The following is an 18,073-nucleotide window of genomic DNA, read 5'->3' as shown; positions in this document are numbered from 1 at the left end:
AATACAATTTTACAAAAATTGCCTAAAATTTACTACGCCCTTGCGTTCATACCATGGATGATAACCTTAAAGTAATTGTAATAGTATGTAAGGGATGTTTATTAAAAAAGAAGAAAATCTGCTGCTTTGCTCTTGGGAAGATATTAGCGCTTCGACTGGAACACTGGCATTTAAGAACGTCATAATCACGGACTTTTAATTTGAAAATCCCGTGAACGCGCTGGCGTTGGGTTTTCCGCGAACATGGAGGCGGTTGTGTCAGAACTAGTGGCACCTGAAGATCTAAAGGTAAAATATTTTATTCTTTACTTTCATGGCTGTAAATCCAAAACGACATCAGTTTCGTCTTGATGACAAGCTTGTATTTGGTGAAATTACCGAAATCGGGTTTTAATCAGGAGTTTCACCAAAAGTCAAAACAACAACATTCATCATGACATGTTGCTACCCATAGATAGACTTATATAAGAGTAGACCTACTATTATACCGCGGGATATACATGCACAATACATTTATCAGCGTATTATTGTTATTTTATCATCTCACCTACTATTTTAAATGTAATCAGACGTTTTTCTGCTTTGCAAATTCATGCTGTAAAAGGTTGTCTGAGACAGTCGGCCAGGGGGAGCACATGACCGTAGCATCATCCATCCACTGAGTGCATTTGATTCTTATCTATCCATGACTTTTTGTCTTTTAGAGATTTGAGAAGAAGTATAACGCTGAGCTGGTGAAAGGACCCGTTTGCAGGGAAACCACATTTGAGTATGCCTGGTGTTTGATCAGAAGCAAGTACTCCAATGACATTGTGAAAGGCATTCAGCTGCTGGAAGGTCAGTGTTTTTGGTTAGTCACGACCTGCTTGAGCTCCAGCGGTAACTACCTATTCTTGATTTTAAATTATTTAAAAAGTAATCCAAGTTTCTTTTACTAGAACTGGTTTCTACAAGCAAAAAAGATGATCAGAGAGATTTTCTCTTCTACCTTGCCGTTGCAAACTACAGACTTAAGGTGGGTTACCCTTTTCCTTTTTTTGGTATGTGATGATTTTGTCACTGCTAATAAATGTTATTTATATCACATATCTTTGCACGAAGACATCTCTGGCATCTAGTTAAATCAGTGTTTCTCAACTCTGTTCCTGGAAGCACTGCTACACTGTAGTTTACTGCATCATTTCTAAATCAAATCAGATCAAATAAAGAACTTTATTGTCACGTCACCATATAGTGTAATGTGTAAACGGTTAAATACAAATATCAGATGAAGTAAACGTAAAAAAGTGAATCTCTCAAACCTGTCAAGTACATGTCCAAGTAAAATTTTACCCAAAAATCAAGGGAAATGCATAATTGAAATACACTACCTTTCAAAAGTTTTGGGTCAGTGAGTTCTCTCATGCTCACCAATGCTGCAATTATTTGATAAAAAAAAAATACAGTATGAACTTGGCTTGGAAATACTTGGATTACATTGAATTAGTTTCCATTTAATCTCTCTCTTTGTTTTGCACTCTTTACCTCCCTACATCAAACTTTTTGTTCTTCTATCAGGAGTATGAGAGAGCACTGAAGTACATTCGTACTCTGCTGAAGAATGAACCAGATAATAAACAGGCCCTGGAACTGGAGAAACTCATCAACAGTGCACTAAGAAAAGGTGAGATAAAAGATACTTTGGGGTCAGTGTTACTTTAAGTTTTAAAAAAATAAATTCTTTTATTCAGCTAGGACTCATCAAAATGCTCAAAAGTGAAAATAGAGACTTTAACATTGCTAAATATATATTTACATTTATGCTATTATAATAATGTAATACGGTTACCATTTGTTATGTTAAAGCAGAAGTCCAGTTTACTACATAAATCATAATAAGAAATGTTTCTTGAGCACCAAATCAGCATATTAGAAAAAAGGAGTTTTTCAAGATCCATTTACAATGAGGAAAAGCGTGAGGTGGTGACTGCTTTTACGTTCATATTAATATTCCGATGTTAATCAGAATTTAGCAGTTGGTATTCAGACATGTAAATGCCACAATCCTATTCCTATTGCATTATCGGATTCCTCAAATTCCGATTCCCATCCCTGGAATATACGTTTTTTAATCAGAAATTTGTTGCATGTACCTTAATCAGAAAATCCACTTAAAAGGAAATTGATGTGCATGCTCCACAATATATCCCAGTTTGACAGCAACATGCACTGCAACTGTTTTCATCACATTCTCAAGGATTGCACACAGTTTGTGGTATTTCAATATTCTAAACAATATTCACATCTTTCTCCTACCAGTCCTTGCTGCAAACTTCCATTCACTCTCTCTTGTTTTGTTGCTGAGATACCAGCACATGACTGCATGTGCTTTTTGGCGATTGCCAGATTACCTCCATTTTATGACGTTATGATGTTATCAGGCATTTTTAAAGGAGAGATATGAGTCCTTATCAAATTATAGTCTTGAATAAGATTATACTGTCATACTTGCAGATAATTTGATGTGCATGTAAACAAATTTAAAGGTAAAAATCAATAGTCTGAATGCACTGTAACTCGCTTTGGATAAAAGCTAAATGCGTAAAAATAAAGGCAATAGTGAATTAATCTCAGCTCTTTTTTTTTGTTGTATTCTTTTTCAGATGGTTTAGTTGGCATGGCGATCGTCGGCGGTATCGGTTTAGGTGTGGCGGGATTGGCTGGTCTTATTGGTTTGGCTGTGAGCAAAGGTCCTAAGTCCTAATATGGAGTTCCTGAAGAGCGTACTTTGATTCTGTTCCTCTCCAGAAGAGAGACTTAATGATCTCGTATAATCCTATAATCAAAGAAAACCATGAGGAGGCCCGTGCTTTTTTATTTTGTATTTTTCTGAAATGACTTCAATGACATTTTGAGCGCTCATATTTTATCATGTTGCTTTTTGCTTTACGATTCTTCGGCTCTTTTTGGTATGTGTAGAGATGTGGGGTTAGGATAAAGTAATAAGTTATGGGTTTTTCCTCTGAAGCCTTTCATTTTTCAAAGGAAATGAAACTTCAGAGGCTTTTCCAGGGACTTGCAGTACAAGATAAGATATATTGTGATAATATGCACTTTTTATTTAATATATATAAATATACTTACACTATAGATAAGTAATATGGAACATTTTTGATAAACTACATTAAAACCTCATGTCTGTTAATGAATTAAAATGTGTGGTGACTGAACTAATAAGGTGTGTTTACATGCATTGCACGTGTGACCAGCCTTGCAGTGCATTTTCTTACAAGTAATCGTTGTCAGCACCTTGTTTATTACCTATTGGTTTATGTGTGCTGTCAAGTGTATCATCTTCCCTGCCTTGTGTGCATTTTATACTGAAACATCTGCAAAGAAAAAGCACATTTTGGCCAGTGTTTCCTTTGTCCTCCACACATTGTTAATATGGATCAAGAAATTGGAATCAAGGCCATCATTCAACAAGCAAGGTATTTTAAGACAAGGAATAGGCAGATGAAGGGATTTATTGAATGAAATCTTCTAAGACAGGGTTCCCATGTTAAAATTGTGATTTCCAGAATATTTAATTGCCTAGAATTTGCTCTTATTGAGTGCAATCTCTATAAAATTATTAAGAAAGTCTTAAAAAAGAATTAGTCAAAAGATCTGGGAATCATGTTGAGAAAAAGCTGATTGCGATCTGAAGCGGCTGGTTAAATAATCACTCACAAACTGGTTGTCCTCCATGCATCATTAGACCAGACACTCAGATGTGGGAGTATCTCCAACACTGATTTAAGTCAACAACTACAAGGCCTTGAAAGTAAAAAAAATGTGTTGTAAAACATGTTTATTTAAGATAATAGCTGATAATGGCATTCAATTTAATGTTGGGTTCAATTTGTACTTCCCACATTATTCATCGCAGGCACATGTTAAGACATCTCAGCTTTACAATGCTGGCTTTATGGTTGCCATTAGTAACATCATTTTATAACACAGTATTCAGGTTACTAATTAACAGGTAAAGCAAATGATGAGAAGTCTGATGCACAAGCTGTTCTCTCTCCTATTTGTGACTTTGCTGGCATTACATTCTGCTGGTCGTGTCTAAACTTTGTTTGTGGGACAAACTAAAATCTGCAGTGAAATGAAAGGGCGAACAAACTTGTGAATAAAGATGTGATAATAAAGATTAAAGTCATGTTCCCAAACTCAGAGAGAAAAGTGCAAAACTGTCACTTGGGCAGTACCCTTTTAAAAGTTACTGATGTTTGCTCTTTAGCTGCTAATATGTAGTAATATTTAGCAATTAAGGATTAATCAGGTAAAAAAAAAAGCTTTTAGGATTCTGCCTCAGTGACAGGAGGTCATTAACAAATGTGCATTGTAGATTATTTCGAATCTGTTAAACAATACCAATGCAGAGGTGTTCCTGGTTATTTAATAATTTGGCTAGCCTCTTGATGTTACAAGACGATAAAGAGATCATAAAAAAGATTTACAACAGCCCTGGGTTCAGAGCTCGATCATAATTTTCGTCTGTCTCAAATTTCTGTAAAGCAATTATAAGACACTTTCTGTGTGTATAACATGCAAGCAAATATCCCCACAGCGTATTCTTGTTTACACACATCTATACATTTATATTTGTCTTGTCCACTGCCATGTTCCTAGCTAAATTACAGCCATGACTCAATCTTGCTCCTGGAAATCAGCTTTTAAATGACACTTATCAATAAATTATGCAATTTCATTTAACACAGCAAACTTGGCAGGGATCCTTCATCTCTGATAGAGCTTTATGTTGAAGTTGAATTAACCCTGCCGAGTTTGTCGTGTGCGTTAGAGCAACGAGGACTCAGCATCTGCAAAAAGTCTGCTTTAACAGAATTATTTTATGAGCTCTTTTACCGGCCCCATAAACGTCAGATCATTGAAAGTGTCATCGTCTGTTTTAGGAGATGCATAACCATGTGTGAAAACTATTGTGTTTGTTAAAAGAACAATTAAAGTTGACTTACAGCAAAAAGCAAGCCAGCTAGTCATAAACATGACCTTTAAAACCAAGAACAATCATCAGCTTATCACACACAGACGATTCAACACAGCGGCTTTACCTAGTCTAACTTTTGTCCTCTCATTACTCACGTGTAAAAGAGTTAAACATTTATTATATATTGGTTTATATATATTGATTTTTTACATTGATACATAATATCTGTATATATGTGTGTGTATATATATGTTGTGGTCAGAATTTGACATAGCCTACACTTTGCAGTGTCTGCAAAATGTTAATTATTTTACCAAAATAAGAGGGACCATACAAAATGCATGTTATTTTTTATTTAGTATCGTTATGAACAAGATATTTTACATAAAAGATGCTTATACATATGGTCCACAAGTTAAAAATAATAGTTACATTTATTAAAATCACCCCCTTCAAAAGTTCATACATGCTTAATTTTTTTATGATAGTTGTTCATGAGTCTCTTGTTTGTCCTGAACAGTAAAACTGCCCACTGTTCTTCAGAAAAGTCCCTCAAAGTCTTTCTTTTTCCATCATCTCTTGTGTATTTGAACCCTTTCCAATAATGACTGTATGAGTCAGAGATTACTTACATGCAGCTATTACAAAAGGTTGAAACGTTTGCTGATGCTCCAGAAGGAAAAACAATGCCATCAAGAGCCAGGGATGTAAACTTTTTGAACAGAATGAAGATGTGTAAATTTTTCCTATTTTGCCTGTATATCTTATATTTTTCATTTAGTTTGAATTTACCCTGATCTTCAAATTCAAAAAGTTTTCAGCTTAAGGATCTTAATGCATTTTTTTTCCTTCTGGAGCATCAGTGATCACTTGATCTCTCTCTCTCTCTCTCTCTCTCTGGCTGGCCATGACAGAAAGCTGTAAGAAGGGCATTGCATCTGCAGTCTGGTCGGAGTGCCATGAATGGTGATGACCTCCGTTCATCACTGAAAGTGGCTACAAGGGGCATGTGATGGTCAGAACTGGACCATGTAATGGAAGTAGCTCTGAGGAATCATGTTTAGATCAGGAGTATGGTTGGGTACATGTGTGTTGTTTACCTAAGAGATGGCAGCAGGATCTGGTGGATTGCTCTGGGCAATGTTCTCCCGGGAAACCTTGAATCCTGGCATTCACGTTGATGACCTCCATAAAGTTTGTTGCAGACCATGTAAACTCCTAATGGCGAAGGTTTTTTTATTGCAGTGATCTCTTTCTGTGCAATATACACATATATTTGAATACACTGCATTTGATAATTTAGTTCTACAGAATTTATAATGTATAGTAACATATCTGCTTCTTTTTACTGGTAATCGATTAGGGAATCAAGGTTCAAACTTCCAAGATACGGTTTGCCATTTTGCCTATTTCCTACTATTCACTCAAAATACCTTATAGTCTCAAATCAATAAAATAAGTTAATCACTTATAGGTCTTTGTACAGTAAGGAAAACTGATAGTTACCTGGTTATTAATGCTGTTAATGCTTAAAATCAGTAGGCTCTGTGTTGTCCAGAGCGATTTCACAATAATCTGAATACTTATTATTGTCAAATCTGTATGTTTTAGTTATTGCCACATGAATTTTAGTTGTAGTTACGTAGTTAAAGTTATCTTTGTGAATATATTTTCTTAATATATCATGGATTATACGTTCAACAATGTTTCTCTTTTTTTCAGTCATGGGCAGTTAAAGTTCTGTGCACCATTTACAATTGAAGTGAAGTTTTTCTTCACTTTATTTGTGGTTACATGCAAGATGTGTTCTTACTGTTCATCTGTACTTTATTTAAGTCTCCCCACAATCTTTTCAGTGCTCAGTGAACCTTGTTTAAGAAGTGTGAATTACAAATAAACAATTTTTAACCACTAGACAAATTTATCCATGGTGACTCTTGAAGTGAGGTTTCATTTGGTGACTATGAACGCGTTGATCTATAAGCCAGCAGATGAATATATGACGTAGAGAGACAGATGAGATAAAGGCAGTAGATAAACACTGTCAGTAGCTTCTTCAGTTGCTCATTTAATCACTGCACCCAGTAGTTCCCCTTTTCCCTCTTTTGATAGTGTTCTCTGAAGACAATTCCAGAACATATTACTAAAAACTTCTGAGTAGCCTAAAATCTGTTATTAATAGCTCAGGTTAACATTTGAACGTGTTTAGTCATAGCCGGTTTTTATGTTATTTTTTGTTTTGTTTTTTGAGACGTTCTATGATTTGTAACCTAAAAGCATTCAGTTTTACTGGCTCTTATATGTCCCAGTGCCAGTTGTTTTGGGGTTTAATATTAATTTATGGGCAACATTCAAATGTTTGGAGTCAGTAAGATTTTTTTATTGACTTATTTAAACTGATTAGGAGAAAAGAACAGTAGGCCTGTTTCAAATAAAAGCAGTTCTTTTAACCTTTCTAAGTCATCAAAAATCCTGAAAATTAGGTTTCCATAAAATTATTAAACAGCACAAGGTGTTTTCAACATTGATAATAATAAAGCACCAAATTAATCATCATATTAGAATTATTTCGGAAGGATCATGTGAATCATCATAGCCATCATTTAAAAACTACATAAAAAATAGTTATTAGAATAGAAAATACTAATTTTAAATTGAATTTCACAATATTACTGCGTTGTTGCTGTTGTTGTTTCTAATCAAATAGGTTATGTAGCTTTAGTGAGCATAAGAGACTTCAAAAACATTTTTTTTAAAGTCTTATCAACCCCAAACTTTTGAACAGCAGTTTATAGTTATTTCAGAGCCAACAAATATTTTTAATAAGGATCAAAGCTTACTTAATTTTTCTGTGATGCCGGGTGTCTTTTCGCTTTGTTATTAAGTAATCACATTTTACAGTGTGCAATGTGTTTGAGTAGACATGAAACATGATGGATGCATTGCCAGTGAAGGTCAGGGAACGACCATTGAACTTTAGTGATAACCAGCTGTTGAGTTTCGGGGTGTAAAATTCAAAAGCGAGACATGCACGCGAGAGAGGAGGGCACACAGAGGCTATAAATGACCCATCGCTCCTTGTAACAGCACATTTTATGTCAGACACTGCTGCAATCTCGCTCTTAATGGAAAACCTGCCTCAGCTCACGAAACGGCTCAAGAAATCAACAAAACCTGCTTATTTTTCATAATTTTTTGCAGCCAAATCTGAACACATTTCGAAAACAACTAAATAAAGTAGAGAAGCACGTACGAAATAGACGATTTTGGCTCATTTTGATTTTTGGCGTCTTTATAATCTCAAGCAGCCATGGATCCGGTTATTGAAGTCGTTGCTTTATTTCTTGGCTTTGTGAGTTGGATAATGGTTGGCATTGCAATTCCGAACCGTTACTGGAAAGTATCCACGATAGACGGGACTGTGATCACCACCTCAACCATTTACGAGAATCTGTGGATGTCCTGCGCCACGGACTCGCTGGGAGTGCACAACTGCCGTGAATTCCCCTCTCTGCTCGCCCTGTCTGGTAGGACAAAAAACAGCATATATTATCATCAGTTGTAGCAACTTGATAGACACCAAAAAACACCTGTAAATAAGTTTGTTTTTGGCTGAAGCGTTGGTTTCCATTTATTGCCCCTCACTGTTAGCACGTGATTTGAAATAATTTAAAGTAGCCTAAATATTTTCTTTTATTTTTCTTTGTCAGTCTTATTTATGTATTAATGTTTGTCTTATGTTTTAATCAGGCTCCAATATTTATGTTTGTCAATTTCAATTAATTAAATAGACTGGGACCTATAGATTGCCTTTGCACTGTAAAAAATAATAATAATAATAACCTTAAAAATTAGAGGCTTTATATATACATGCATTGTTAGAGAGGCTTTATACATGCACTGTTATCTATCTATCTATCTAGTACTTATTTTGTATTAATTTGTATTTCTTTCATCCCTTCCTTCTTTTTTATTTATTTATCATTTCAAATGTTTTATTTAGGCTATTTGTTTTAATTTTTGCTTATTTTCTTACTGCTATTTACATTTAGCTATGTTTCCTTTGCCTTTTATTTATTTATCAATCATTCCAGTTAGCTAATTATTTTCAATTAATTTGACTTTCCTTCCTCTGTTATTTCTTTTTATTTATCTTTTCATTATTTTATTTTTGTTAATTCATTTGTTTAGCCATCAATTGGACTTTCTCTGTTTATGCTGTTTATTTCGTGCGGTAATTATTTACTAGGTTATAGGCTATAATCCTATATATTTTATATTCTTTTTTCAACACTGTATTCAGATCTTTTAGTAATGACATTGCATTAATAAATATATCGATTTGTGTTTCCTCAGGTTATATCCAGGCGTCTCGCGCTCTTATGATCGCGGCAGTGGTGTGTGGCACATTCGGAGTGGTGGCCACCCTCATCGGCATGCAGTGCTCGAAGGCCGCCGGTGACAACTACGTGCTGAAAGGCAGAATCGCCGGTACTGGCGGAGCATTTTTCCTCCTGCAGGGTAAGACACATTACTAATTAAAGATGCACGTGCATTGCATAACGATGACTGGAGTCTCCTAAACAGCTCTTATCAGTTTCAAATTCCGAAAGCTTTATTGCTATTATATCTGTTAATCTTTAATGTGTTTTAATCCCATCCAAAGGTTTGTGCACGATGATATCAGTCTCATGGTACGCGGCAAACATCACTCAAGAGTTCTTCAACCCGCTCTATCCTGGCCAAAAGTGAGTTCTCCATGGACTATTAAAAGCGAAATGCTGCCTCCTGCTGTCTGATCTCATACTCGACCAACTACTCCCATCCAACACCTGTTGGTGGTGCTCATAGGTTTATAAAGTATTAAACTTAAACTGCAAATTATAACTAAATTGCTGTTTTTTCCATATTTGAGCACTCTCGGAAACTCTCAGTTTTTTTGTACCATTAATAATATGCACACTTAGGTACTAATATGCACACACGAGGCAAAATTAAGGTAGAAATGTGTACCCTTTGAAAGGGTGTCCCAGTGACATCTTTCGTACCTTTTTTTTCTGAGAGTGGATGATGGAAACTCCTGTGTTTGTGTAAATGAATCTTAGCACAGTGTGCTGATGGTGTTGATGAGTTTAATTTAGTTTGAGTGGAACCGATGTTTGTTAGACTGAACCTTATTTTTGTGGTGTGCTATAGATATGAGATTGGAGAGGGTTTATACATCGGCTGGGCCTCTGGTGTTCTTGCCATCTGTGGTGGAGCCTGTCTCATGTTCTCCTGCAAATTAGGCACAAAGGAGAAGACGTGAGTTTCTTTGTTGCAGTGTCTTACACTCGCTCAAACACTTCTCCCTTTCACACACTTTCTCAAATAACATTTTGGCCGTTGTTGTTATTTTATTCATTTGTGCATGTGTTTGGGAGCATGGTTTTTACATTCTGCATCTTCTCTTGCAGTTACTACCAGCCCACACGTGAAACAGTTTACTCTGCGTCCACCTCCAAGAGAGACGCTCAGAGCACCTATGGAAGAAATGCCTACGTCTGAATGAAGCAATTCTGGTCAATTTCATGGCCAAACAAATGTAACATAAATAGTTGACTGTTAATATTCTATCAATGTTTTATCTGTGAAATTATGTAAATATTTATACTGTATGCACAGGTGGTTTTGTGGCACCTAAGAATAAGTCATCAATCAAGTAAAATGTTACAAAGTCGTTTTTGCTGTGCAAAACACCTCAGAGAACATTATACAGAATGAAAGTTGATTTAGTTGAAATTACTTCAATTTTGTTTTGAATTTTGAATTATTTTGTTTCCGTTACATGAATAAAGATTTTTAAAAAATGAAAGAAAAAAAAAGATTTATAACATGTTAATTATTTTGTCATCATTTATTTGTACAAATGACCCTGTTTTATATGATGTTTTTATACAAACAATAAACAAACATGACATTAAAAGGCCATTATGTATTTGGGGATATTTTATTTCTTGACCCGACTCACACAGTGACTACAATAATACAACATTTCATATTTCATTGTATTCTCTATTAGTAAAAACTTTATAAGTTACACTATTTTATTTTATTTTTTCTGGTTTTGGTCATATCAATAATAACAGCAAATTAACTACAGTTGTGGAGGCCATGGTTATTGTAGGACCCTGTTTAGGGACCAACATAAGAAAGCCATTCTAGAAACAACAAAATACAACAATATTTGAAAGGCTCTATTCTATTCTATTCTAAAGCTTCTTACTCTGTTTAAATCGGGTCCCAGATTGATATTTCGAATGATACTACTAAGTAAAGTAATAATGATAACTGAAGCAAGAACATGACATTTAAAATGCCATTATGTATTTGTGGGTGTTTTATTGTTTGACACAGCTTACACAATAACAACAGCAATACAATACAAAATGTCATATTTTATATTATTTTCCATTCTTGCAAAACTATATAATTTACATTACTTAATAAAGTCCTATATTTATTTATTCTGATTATACATATAATTAACAATAGCAATTCATTATAGTAATGGAAGCCACAGTAAATATTCGAAAGGGTCTTTTCTATTCTATTCTATTCTATTCTATTCTATTCTATTCAAGCTTTGCAGTTTGAAGTGGGTCACATTAATTTATTTTGATCTTCAGTAATAATAATAACTCAAGTGTAGTATGGCATTTTGGTGGAAACCTTTGTTACTATTTTCCACATTCTTTTAAACTGTATTCTGTTCTATATAACTGTGTTATAAAACAGCATTTAGAACAGAATATAATAGAATAGGTAAAAAAAAAAAAAATGAAAGTCCATTGTTTTTGGGAGTATGCTCACATAATCAATTAATAACCATATTTACCATGGTAAATATTTGAAAATGTCTTACACTGCAAGTAGTTTTTTACCAAAAAATTGCTATAACTTAAGTGTATTATGGTATGTTGGTGGAAAGTTAACATGGGACATTTAATAAGGTTCTATTCTGTTCTGTTGTGTCATATAATGCTATAAGAACATAATAGAATAGTATAAAATAGAATAGAATAGATTATTTATCATAGTAACCACGGTTTCCTTAACTATCGAGACTAAAGGCCAGGAGAAAATAAACATATCAGCTATCAGTCCATTGTAGGACAAGGGCGTGTCCGTCCAGTGCTCTTAAATAATTCGGCCAATAGGACGGGACCACGTTTGTCGGCCAACACGGATGTGAGCAGCCAGTCACCGCGCTGATATGTAGGGCGATTTGAATTGTACACCCAGGAGGTTCAGAAAGAGACTTCTAAAAGTACGTGGCAGACACCTGTTGTGCACGGTCACTGTCACACTGGGCTAAGCAACTCCCTATAAATTACAATACACGTTTTCTCCCCCTCAGCAGTCGGGAGAGTGTTAATTTTTGAGACACGCGGAACTAGAGTTGCGCATTCCTTCATTCCACTCGGAGATATTTATAACCCGGACAACAGAAACATCTCCCCATAGACAGTAAAGCATCTCCCTTATTGCCAAATTATTGCCGGATATGTCGCTGTTATGATGATCTGAGTATACATACTCTTTCTGTCCTACTGCGAGTAGCGAATTAGACTGGAAAGGCACAGGGTTGAATATCAGGGGTGTGATAAATGTGATCATGGAGTCGGGACGGCGGAGAGGTCTGAGCAGTGTCCTGTCCTCCCTGTCTCTGCTCTGTGTGCTCCTGGACCTACAGCTGGACGGTGAGACTTTACTTTTAATTCACACCTGAGAGCTTGCTTAGATTGAAAGGAAACCAGTCCCACCCCCACCCCCCAGTTGGTTTATCATAGTATTACCATGTACCAAGGATTATAGCAATACTATGGTATTCTTTGAAGTATCACTTAACATTTTAGTACAGGAATAAGATAATAATTAAATATCCTATATATCAGAATATCATGCTACCATCATCTCGTACTATAATTCTACCATGACACCTCCACAGTTGCTCAACAGTTAGAGTCAAGAAAGAAGTCTTTCAAATAGTAGTACATAATATCATATTAACTTTTAAAACTTAAAAAAGGTGCCTATCTAGACAGTATTTTGATGCTACCCAAGTAAACTGTTTAGGTTGACATCTCAGTAGGATTTGGAGCACAGACGTTATTTAAAACTACTTTCCTTGAGAATCTGATTTTGTTCAAACAATGAAGCACCATAGTACTACCATGTTATTGTTATTGGACATAAACACTGATTTTTAATTATTTTTATTAATTTATTTATTGATATACTAATGTACTACATATAGATCTAGAGGTGATAGTTTGTTTTTAATTAATTACGAATGCATTATAGTGACATTCAAACATGTAATGACCAGGAGTTGTTAATATCATATATTTAAAGCTTTTAAAAATCTTTATTGGTTAATGTTGAACAGAAACTGTACTAGAGGTAACAGAGGTGCAAAGCTGCCTCAAAAAGCAGAATCATTATAAAAATTCAGCAGGTGTCATGTGCAAGTCACCTGTCTCCTTATTTCAGGTGTGTTAGGAGCAACACCTGTTGAGATTGAGCATCATCTGGAAATGGGCCGTAAGCTGCTGGCAGCCGGACAGCTGGCTGAGGCCCTGTCTCACTATCATTCAGCTGTGGGTAAGACTAGGGCTGGGCGATATGGAGCAAAAAATATATCTCGATATATTTTGCTATATCTCGATACACGATATATATCTCGATATCTTTACAGGAAAAATAACCCCCAAAAAACTACTGCAAAAACAAATATGGCAAATATTACATGTTAAGGGGCCTATGAAACATTTTATTTTTTTTCTTCACCATATGTTTTATTGTTACCTAATTCTGTGTTTTAGCATGTGCAATTATTTAAATGCATAAAAACAACTTAATTAGTTAAAAACCATTCTTAAAATAGCCTTATGTGAAATGTTTTTTTCCCTTCAGAAATTCTGTGTATTTACATTTTTCTGATTATCAAATGAAGGCATAAAACATTCATTTAATTTATCTTTTAATTATTTAAAATTAAGCAAACTTTATTTTTTGGTAAACAAAGGGGATTTACTATTAAAAATAAAACATGGGAGAAATGTTGTGTGATTATTCCTTATAAAATTATGTTCGTTTCATTTTAATAGTAGTAGTAGTGGGCTATCTACATTCTGCTGTACAATAGTAATAGATTTCTGTCAAATACTTTTATTTTGACGGGTTTACCTTTACAGTTCTGTGTATGTGATACCACAGTCTATGATGTGATATGAGCTAGTCTTACTCAAATCAAACGGTCAGATGCTCATGAAGTGACTCTCAGTGCAGTTCTGGAGATGTTCCTCATGTGTTCACGTCTTTATTTAGAGAGAGGAAAGACAATGAAATCAGCGCGAGCGTTATGCGAGCTTCCGTGTTTAATGAATGAAGACGCGCTTCTGCTCCATTCGTTGACACAGACACGCAGAACATGCAGGATTCATATTTAAATAGACTTTTCCGGGTTAATATTTGCAGATATTAGTCCATTTCGCGATTTGATGTAAGTGCATGACCGACTTTTGATTAATTCATTTAAAATTTGACCAATTCCGTGACATTCCGCGTTAAACTGTAAATTCAATTTTTTATGACTGGATTCCGCGATTCCGTCCGCGTTTCATTGGGCCCTACAGTAGACATCTGCCTGCCGTTCGCCCTACGCCTTAAAACTGAAGTATCTCCATATAATTTTTTTTTTTGACTAGTTCTCTACACGCGAGGTGAGAGGGGACAAAAGCAAGGAGGCGGGGGGCGAGCGAGCGGGGGCGAGCACAGCACAGGGAAGGCAAACAAGCAAAGTGGCGGAATCAGAATATAAACAATATATCGATATATACGATATGTCAAAATCCATATCGTGTTTAAAAAATATCTCGATATATTTTAAATATCGAGATATCGCCCACCCCTAGGTAAGACATATTCAAACATAATCGCACATGAAGGCTACACTGCCAGTCAACATATTAAGCTCAATAAGAGCTTAAGTAAGTTTTTTTTTTCAATAAGCACTTACCTCCATGTCGGTCCAATCTCATAAACAGCTCAGTTCGTCTTCAGAACACAATTTATGATATTTTTTCTGAAAACCTGGAGGCTTGACTTTATTCAATAATTCACTCACCGTGCTGCGTGAGCTCTTCTCTGTCCTCAGTCACAAGGATGTGCTGTTTTCTTTCAAATCAAAGCTAAATACACATAGAAACAGTGCATCGTTGTGGCATGGATGAAACAGAAGTAATAGCTGCTGAAAATTTAGCTTTGCCATAACAGAAATAAATAATGCTTTAAAATAGAAAACAATTTCACAATATTTATTTCTGATTAAATAAATGCAGGCTTTGTGAGCAAACAAGACTATTAAAAACATTAAAAAATATATATATATTACCGAACCCCGAATTTGTTGTTTAGTTCATGGCTTATCAGTATTAAAATGCATTTAGGTTCAGTTTTATGTAGATATTTCAGAATAAAGAAAAGCTGCAGTTCATTAACAGATGCATACGTCTTAAACAGAGGGTGACTCGAAGAACTACCTGACATACTACAAACGAGCTGCTGTGTTCCTGGCTATGGGCAAGTCCAAGTCAGCGCTGCCTGACCTCAGCCAGGCCATACAGCTCAAGCCAGACTTCCTTGCTGTGAGTTTATTTGTGTTGTTGTGAAATCAAATGAAGGTATAGGTGACTGTACCTTATATACATGTTTATGGTGTGTGTTTTTCTTTTGTTCAGGCCAGACTGCAGAGGGGTAATATTCTACTGAAACAGGGAAATACTGAAGAGGCCAGGGAAGATTTTCTAGCAGTAGTGAGCGGAACAATTCTCTTATTCTTTTAGAACCCACCAACTTAATTCTCAAATCAGATCACATTCTGAATCAACTTTGTGCTCTGTTCTATTTCCTGTCTACTGCTCTCTTAACTTTTCTCTCGTGCAGCTGAACCGTTCCCCGGATCACGAGGAAGCACATGATCAGCTCCACAAGGCCGATGATCTGGAGTTGCTCCAGAAAGAGGCACATGAGGCCCATCACCGTGGAGACTTCATCACTACTGTCCAAGTGCTGGAGAAAGTCATAGAGGTGAGTTAGTCTGGAGATCAAAAATGCACATGAAGCAACAGGTGTTTAAAATATACATTGCTGTAATAGTAATGTTAAAGGAATAATTCACCCTAATAATAAAAAGGTTTTATCATTTTATTGCAAATTAAAACGGTTTTATTTTTTAATAGATTTTAATTTATTCATGGTGGTAAATCTGAATTTTCAGCAGCCATTATTCCAGTTTTCAGTGTCACATGATCCTTCAGAAATCTGATTTGGTGCTCAAAAAACATTTCTCATCAGCAATGCTGAAAACAGTTGTGCTGCTCAATATTATTATTTTGTTGTTGTTGTTGTGGAAACGTTTTTAATAAATAGGATGCATTTATTTAAAAATAGAAATGTAACTTTACTGTATACATGTCTGTACTGTAACTTTTTATCAGTTTAATGCATTCTTACTGAACAAAAGTATTTTAATGGTATTAAGTCATTGTTCACTGAAAATATGAAAGTTTTGGACTATGTTTAGGTGAAGTGCTTTTTAATTATTTAACATTTTATCACATATCACTTTATTTCTGTATTATTAGGGCTCAAGCCCGAAGGGGCGAAGAGCCCTATTGTTCCCCTAAGGATTATTCTTTTTAGGGCTCAAGCCCGAAGGGGCGAAGAGCCCTATTGTTCTTCTAAGGATTATTCTTGTTATTAGGGCTCAAGCCCAAAGGGCGAGAGGCCTATTGTTTTCCTTAGGATTATTTTTTATTATTATTATTATTATTATTATTAGGGCTCAAGCCTGGAGGGCGAGAGCCCTATTGTTTTCCTTAGGATTATTTGTTATTATTAGGGCTCAAGCCCAAAGGGCGAGAGGCCTATTGTTTTCCTTAGGATTATTTTTTATTATTATTATTATTATTATTATTATTATTATTATTATTTTTTTTTTCCAACGTCTCGGGGGCTTTTAGGGCCCTTAACGTGCTTAAAAAGTCTTGAAAATTGGCACACAGATTGGAACCTGCGGCCATTAGGGCCGGGCAGAGACTGATACACGGGCGTGGCACAGGGGCTCTACAGCGCCCCCTGGAATATGGAGGGCCATATATCATACATTCTTGCTCGTAGACGTATGAAACTCAGTACACATATAAATCTCATCAATCCAAACAACTTTTGTATTGCATATCATAGGCTCCGCCCAACAGGAAGTTGGCTATTTAGGGTTTAGTATTCAAATTTTTCGTCAAAGTTGTGGGGGCTTTTAGGGTCCTTAACATACTCAAAAACTCTTGAAAATTTGCGCACACTTTGGAATTGGTGGCCTTTAGGAGCCTGCAGAGGCTGGGACCCGGGCGTGGCACAGGGGCTCTACGGCGCCCCCTGGAACACAGTCAGAAATGTTGATGTATAGCTCACACATACTTGCACATATTCTTATGAAACTCAGTACACATATAGATCTCATCGTGCCGAACAACTTTCGTATTGCATGTCATAGGCTCCACCCAACAGGAAGTCAGCTATTTAGAGTTATGTAAAAAGCGCATGCTCTGGAATTTGAAATACTTGTCATAGGTTTTTTTCTCGATTGCCGCCAAACTCTGTCAACATGATCTCAAGACACTGGGGATGAAAAATTGCCAGGGGATTTTTGATATCTCGAACGGTTTGCTTGTGGCGAGGCGTTGAAATTATGGCGAGAAATGAGAAACAGGAAGTGTCTAATACCGTCCACATACATTTCCTGATTTTAATCAAACTTCATCAGATTATTCGTTGTATGATGTCGATCGCATATATGTGACTATTAGGAGTCAAAGTTATAGCGCCACCAACTGGCAGAAGGAAGTGTGTCATTTTCAAAATGATTTGAATTCAGCATCTTATTATTACTCGATTTGCTTCAAACTTCATCAGAATAATGTTAAAACACAGCCGATATAAATCTGCAAGGGGGATATTGATATCTAAAAAATTGTTGGCGTGGCAACATGT

The 18,073-nt window shown here is 35.7% G+C and overlaps 3 protein-coding genes across 3 annotated transcripts; all 3 read left to right on the top strand.

Moving 5' to 3' along the window:
- Positions 1 to 167: 167 nt before the first annotated feature.
- Positions 168 to 4,197, top strand: LOC113052363 (mitochondrial fission 1 protein-like). The gene is made up of 5 exons (XM_026216825.1): positions 168 to 288; positions 705 to 837; positions 939 to 1,015; positions 1,558 to 1,663; positions 2,643 to 4,197. Exons 1-5 carry the CDS (start codon positions 244 to 246, stop codon positions 2,741 to 2,743), a joined length of 462 nt encoding a protein of 153 aa, XP_026072610.1. The 5' UTR covers positions 168 to 243; the 3' UTR covers positions 2,744 to 4,197.
- A 3,889-nt stretch (positions 4,198 to 8,086) lies between these two features.
- Positions 8,087 to 10,948, top strand: LOC113052361 (claudin-15-like). Its single transcript, XM_026216822.1, has 5 exons — positions 8,087 to 8,505; positions 9,335 to 9,499; positions 9,645 to 9,726; positions 10,175 to 10,282; positions 10,435 to 10,948. Exons 1-5 carry the CDS (start codon positions 8,289 to 8,291, stop codon positions 10,523 to 10,525), a joined length of 663 nt encoding a protein of 220 aa, XP_026072607.1. The 5' UTR covers positions 8,087 to 8,288; the 3' UTR covers positions 10,526 to 10,948.
- A 1,537-nt stretch (positions 10,949 to 12,485) lies between these two features.
- LOC113052558 (dnaJ homolog subfamily C member 3-like) lies at positions 12,486 to 16,121 on the top strand. Its single transcript, XM_026216969.1, has 5 exons — positions 12,486 to 12,720; positions 13,514 to 13,624; positions 15,545 to 15,669; positions 15,763 to 15,837; positions 15,968 to 16,121. The coding sequence occupies exons 1-5, from the start codon at positions 12,636 to 12,638 to the stop codon at positions 16,118 to 16,120; spliced, it is 549 nt and encodes a 182-aa protein (XP_026072754.1). The 5' UTR covers positions 12,486 to 12,635; the 3' UTR covers position 16,121.
- Positions 16,122 to 18,073: the final 1,952 nt, after the last annotated feature.

This window comes from Carassius auratus, chromosome 32 (assembly GCF_003368295.1).
Source record: "Carassius auratus strain Wakin chromosome 32, ASM336829v1, whole genome shotgun sequence".
In the NCBI taxonomy this organism is placed as follows: Eukaryota; Metazoa; Chordata; class Actinopteri; order Cypriniformes; family Cyprinidae; genus Carassius; species Carassius auratus.
The sequence above is the reverse complement of the archived record's forward strand: the minus strand, read 5'-3'. Positions and strand labels throughout refer to the sequence as shown.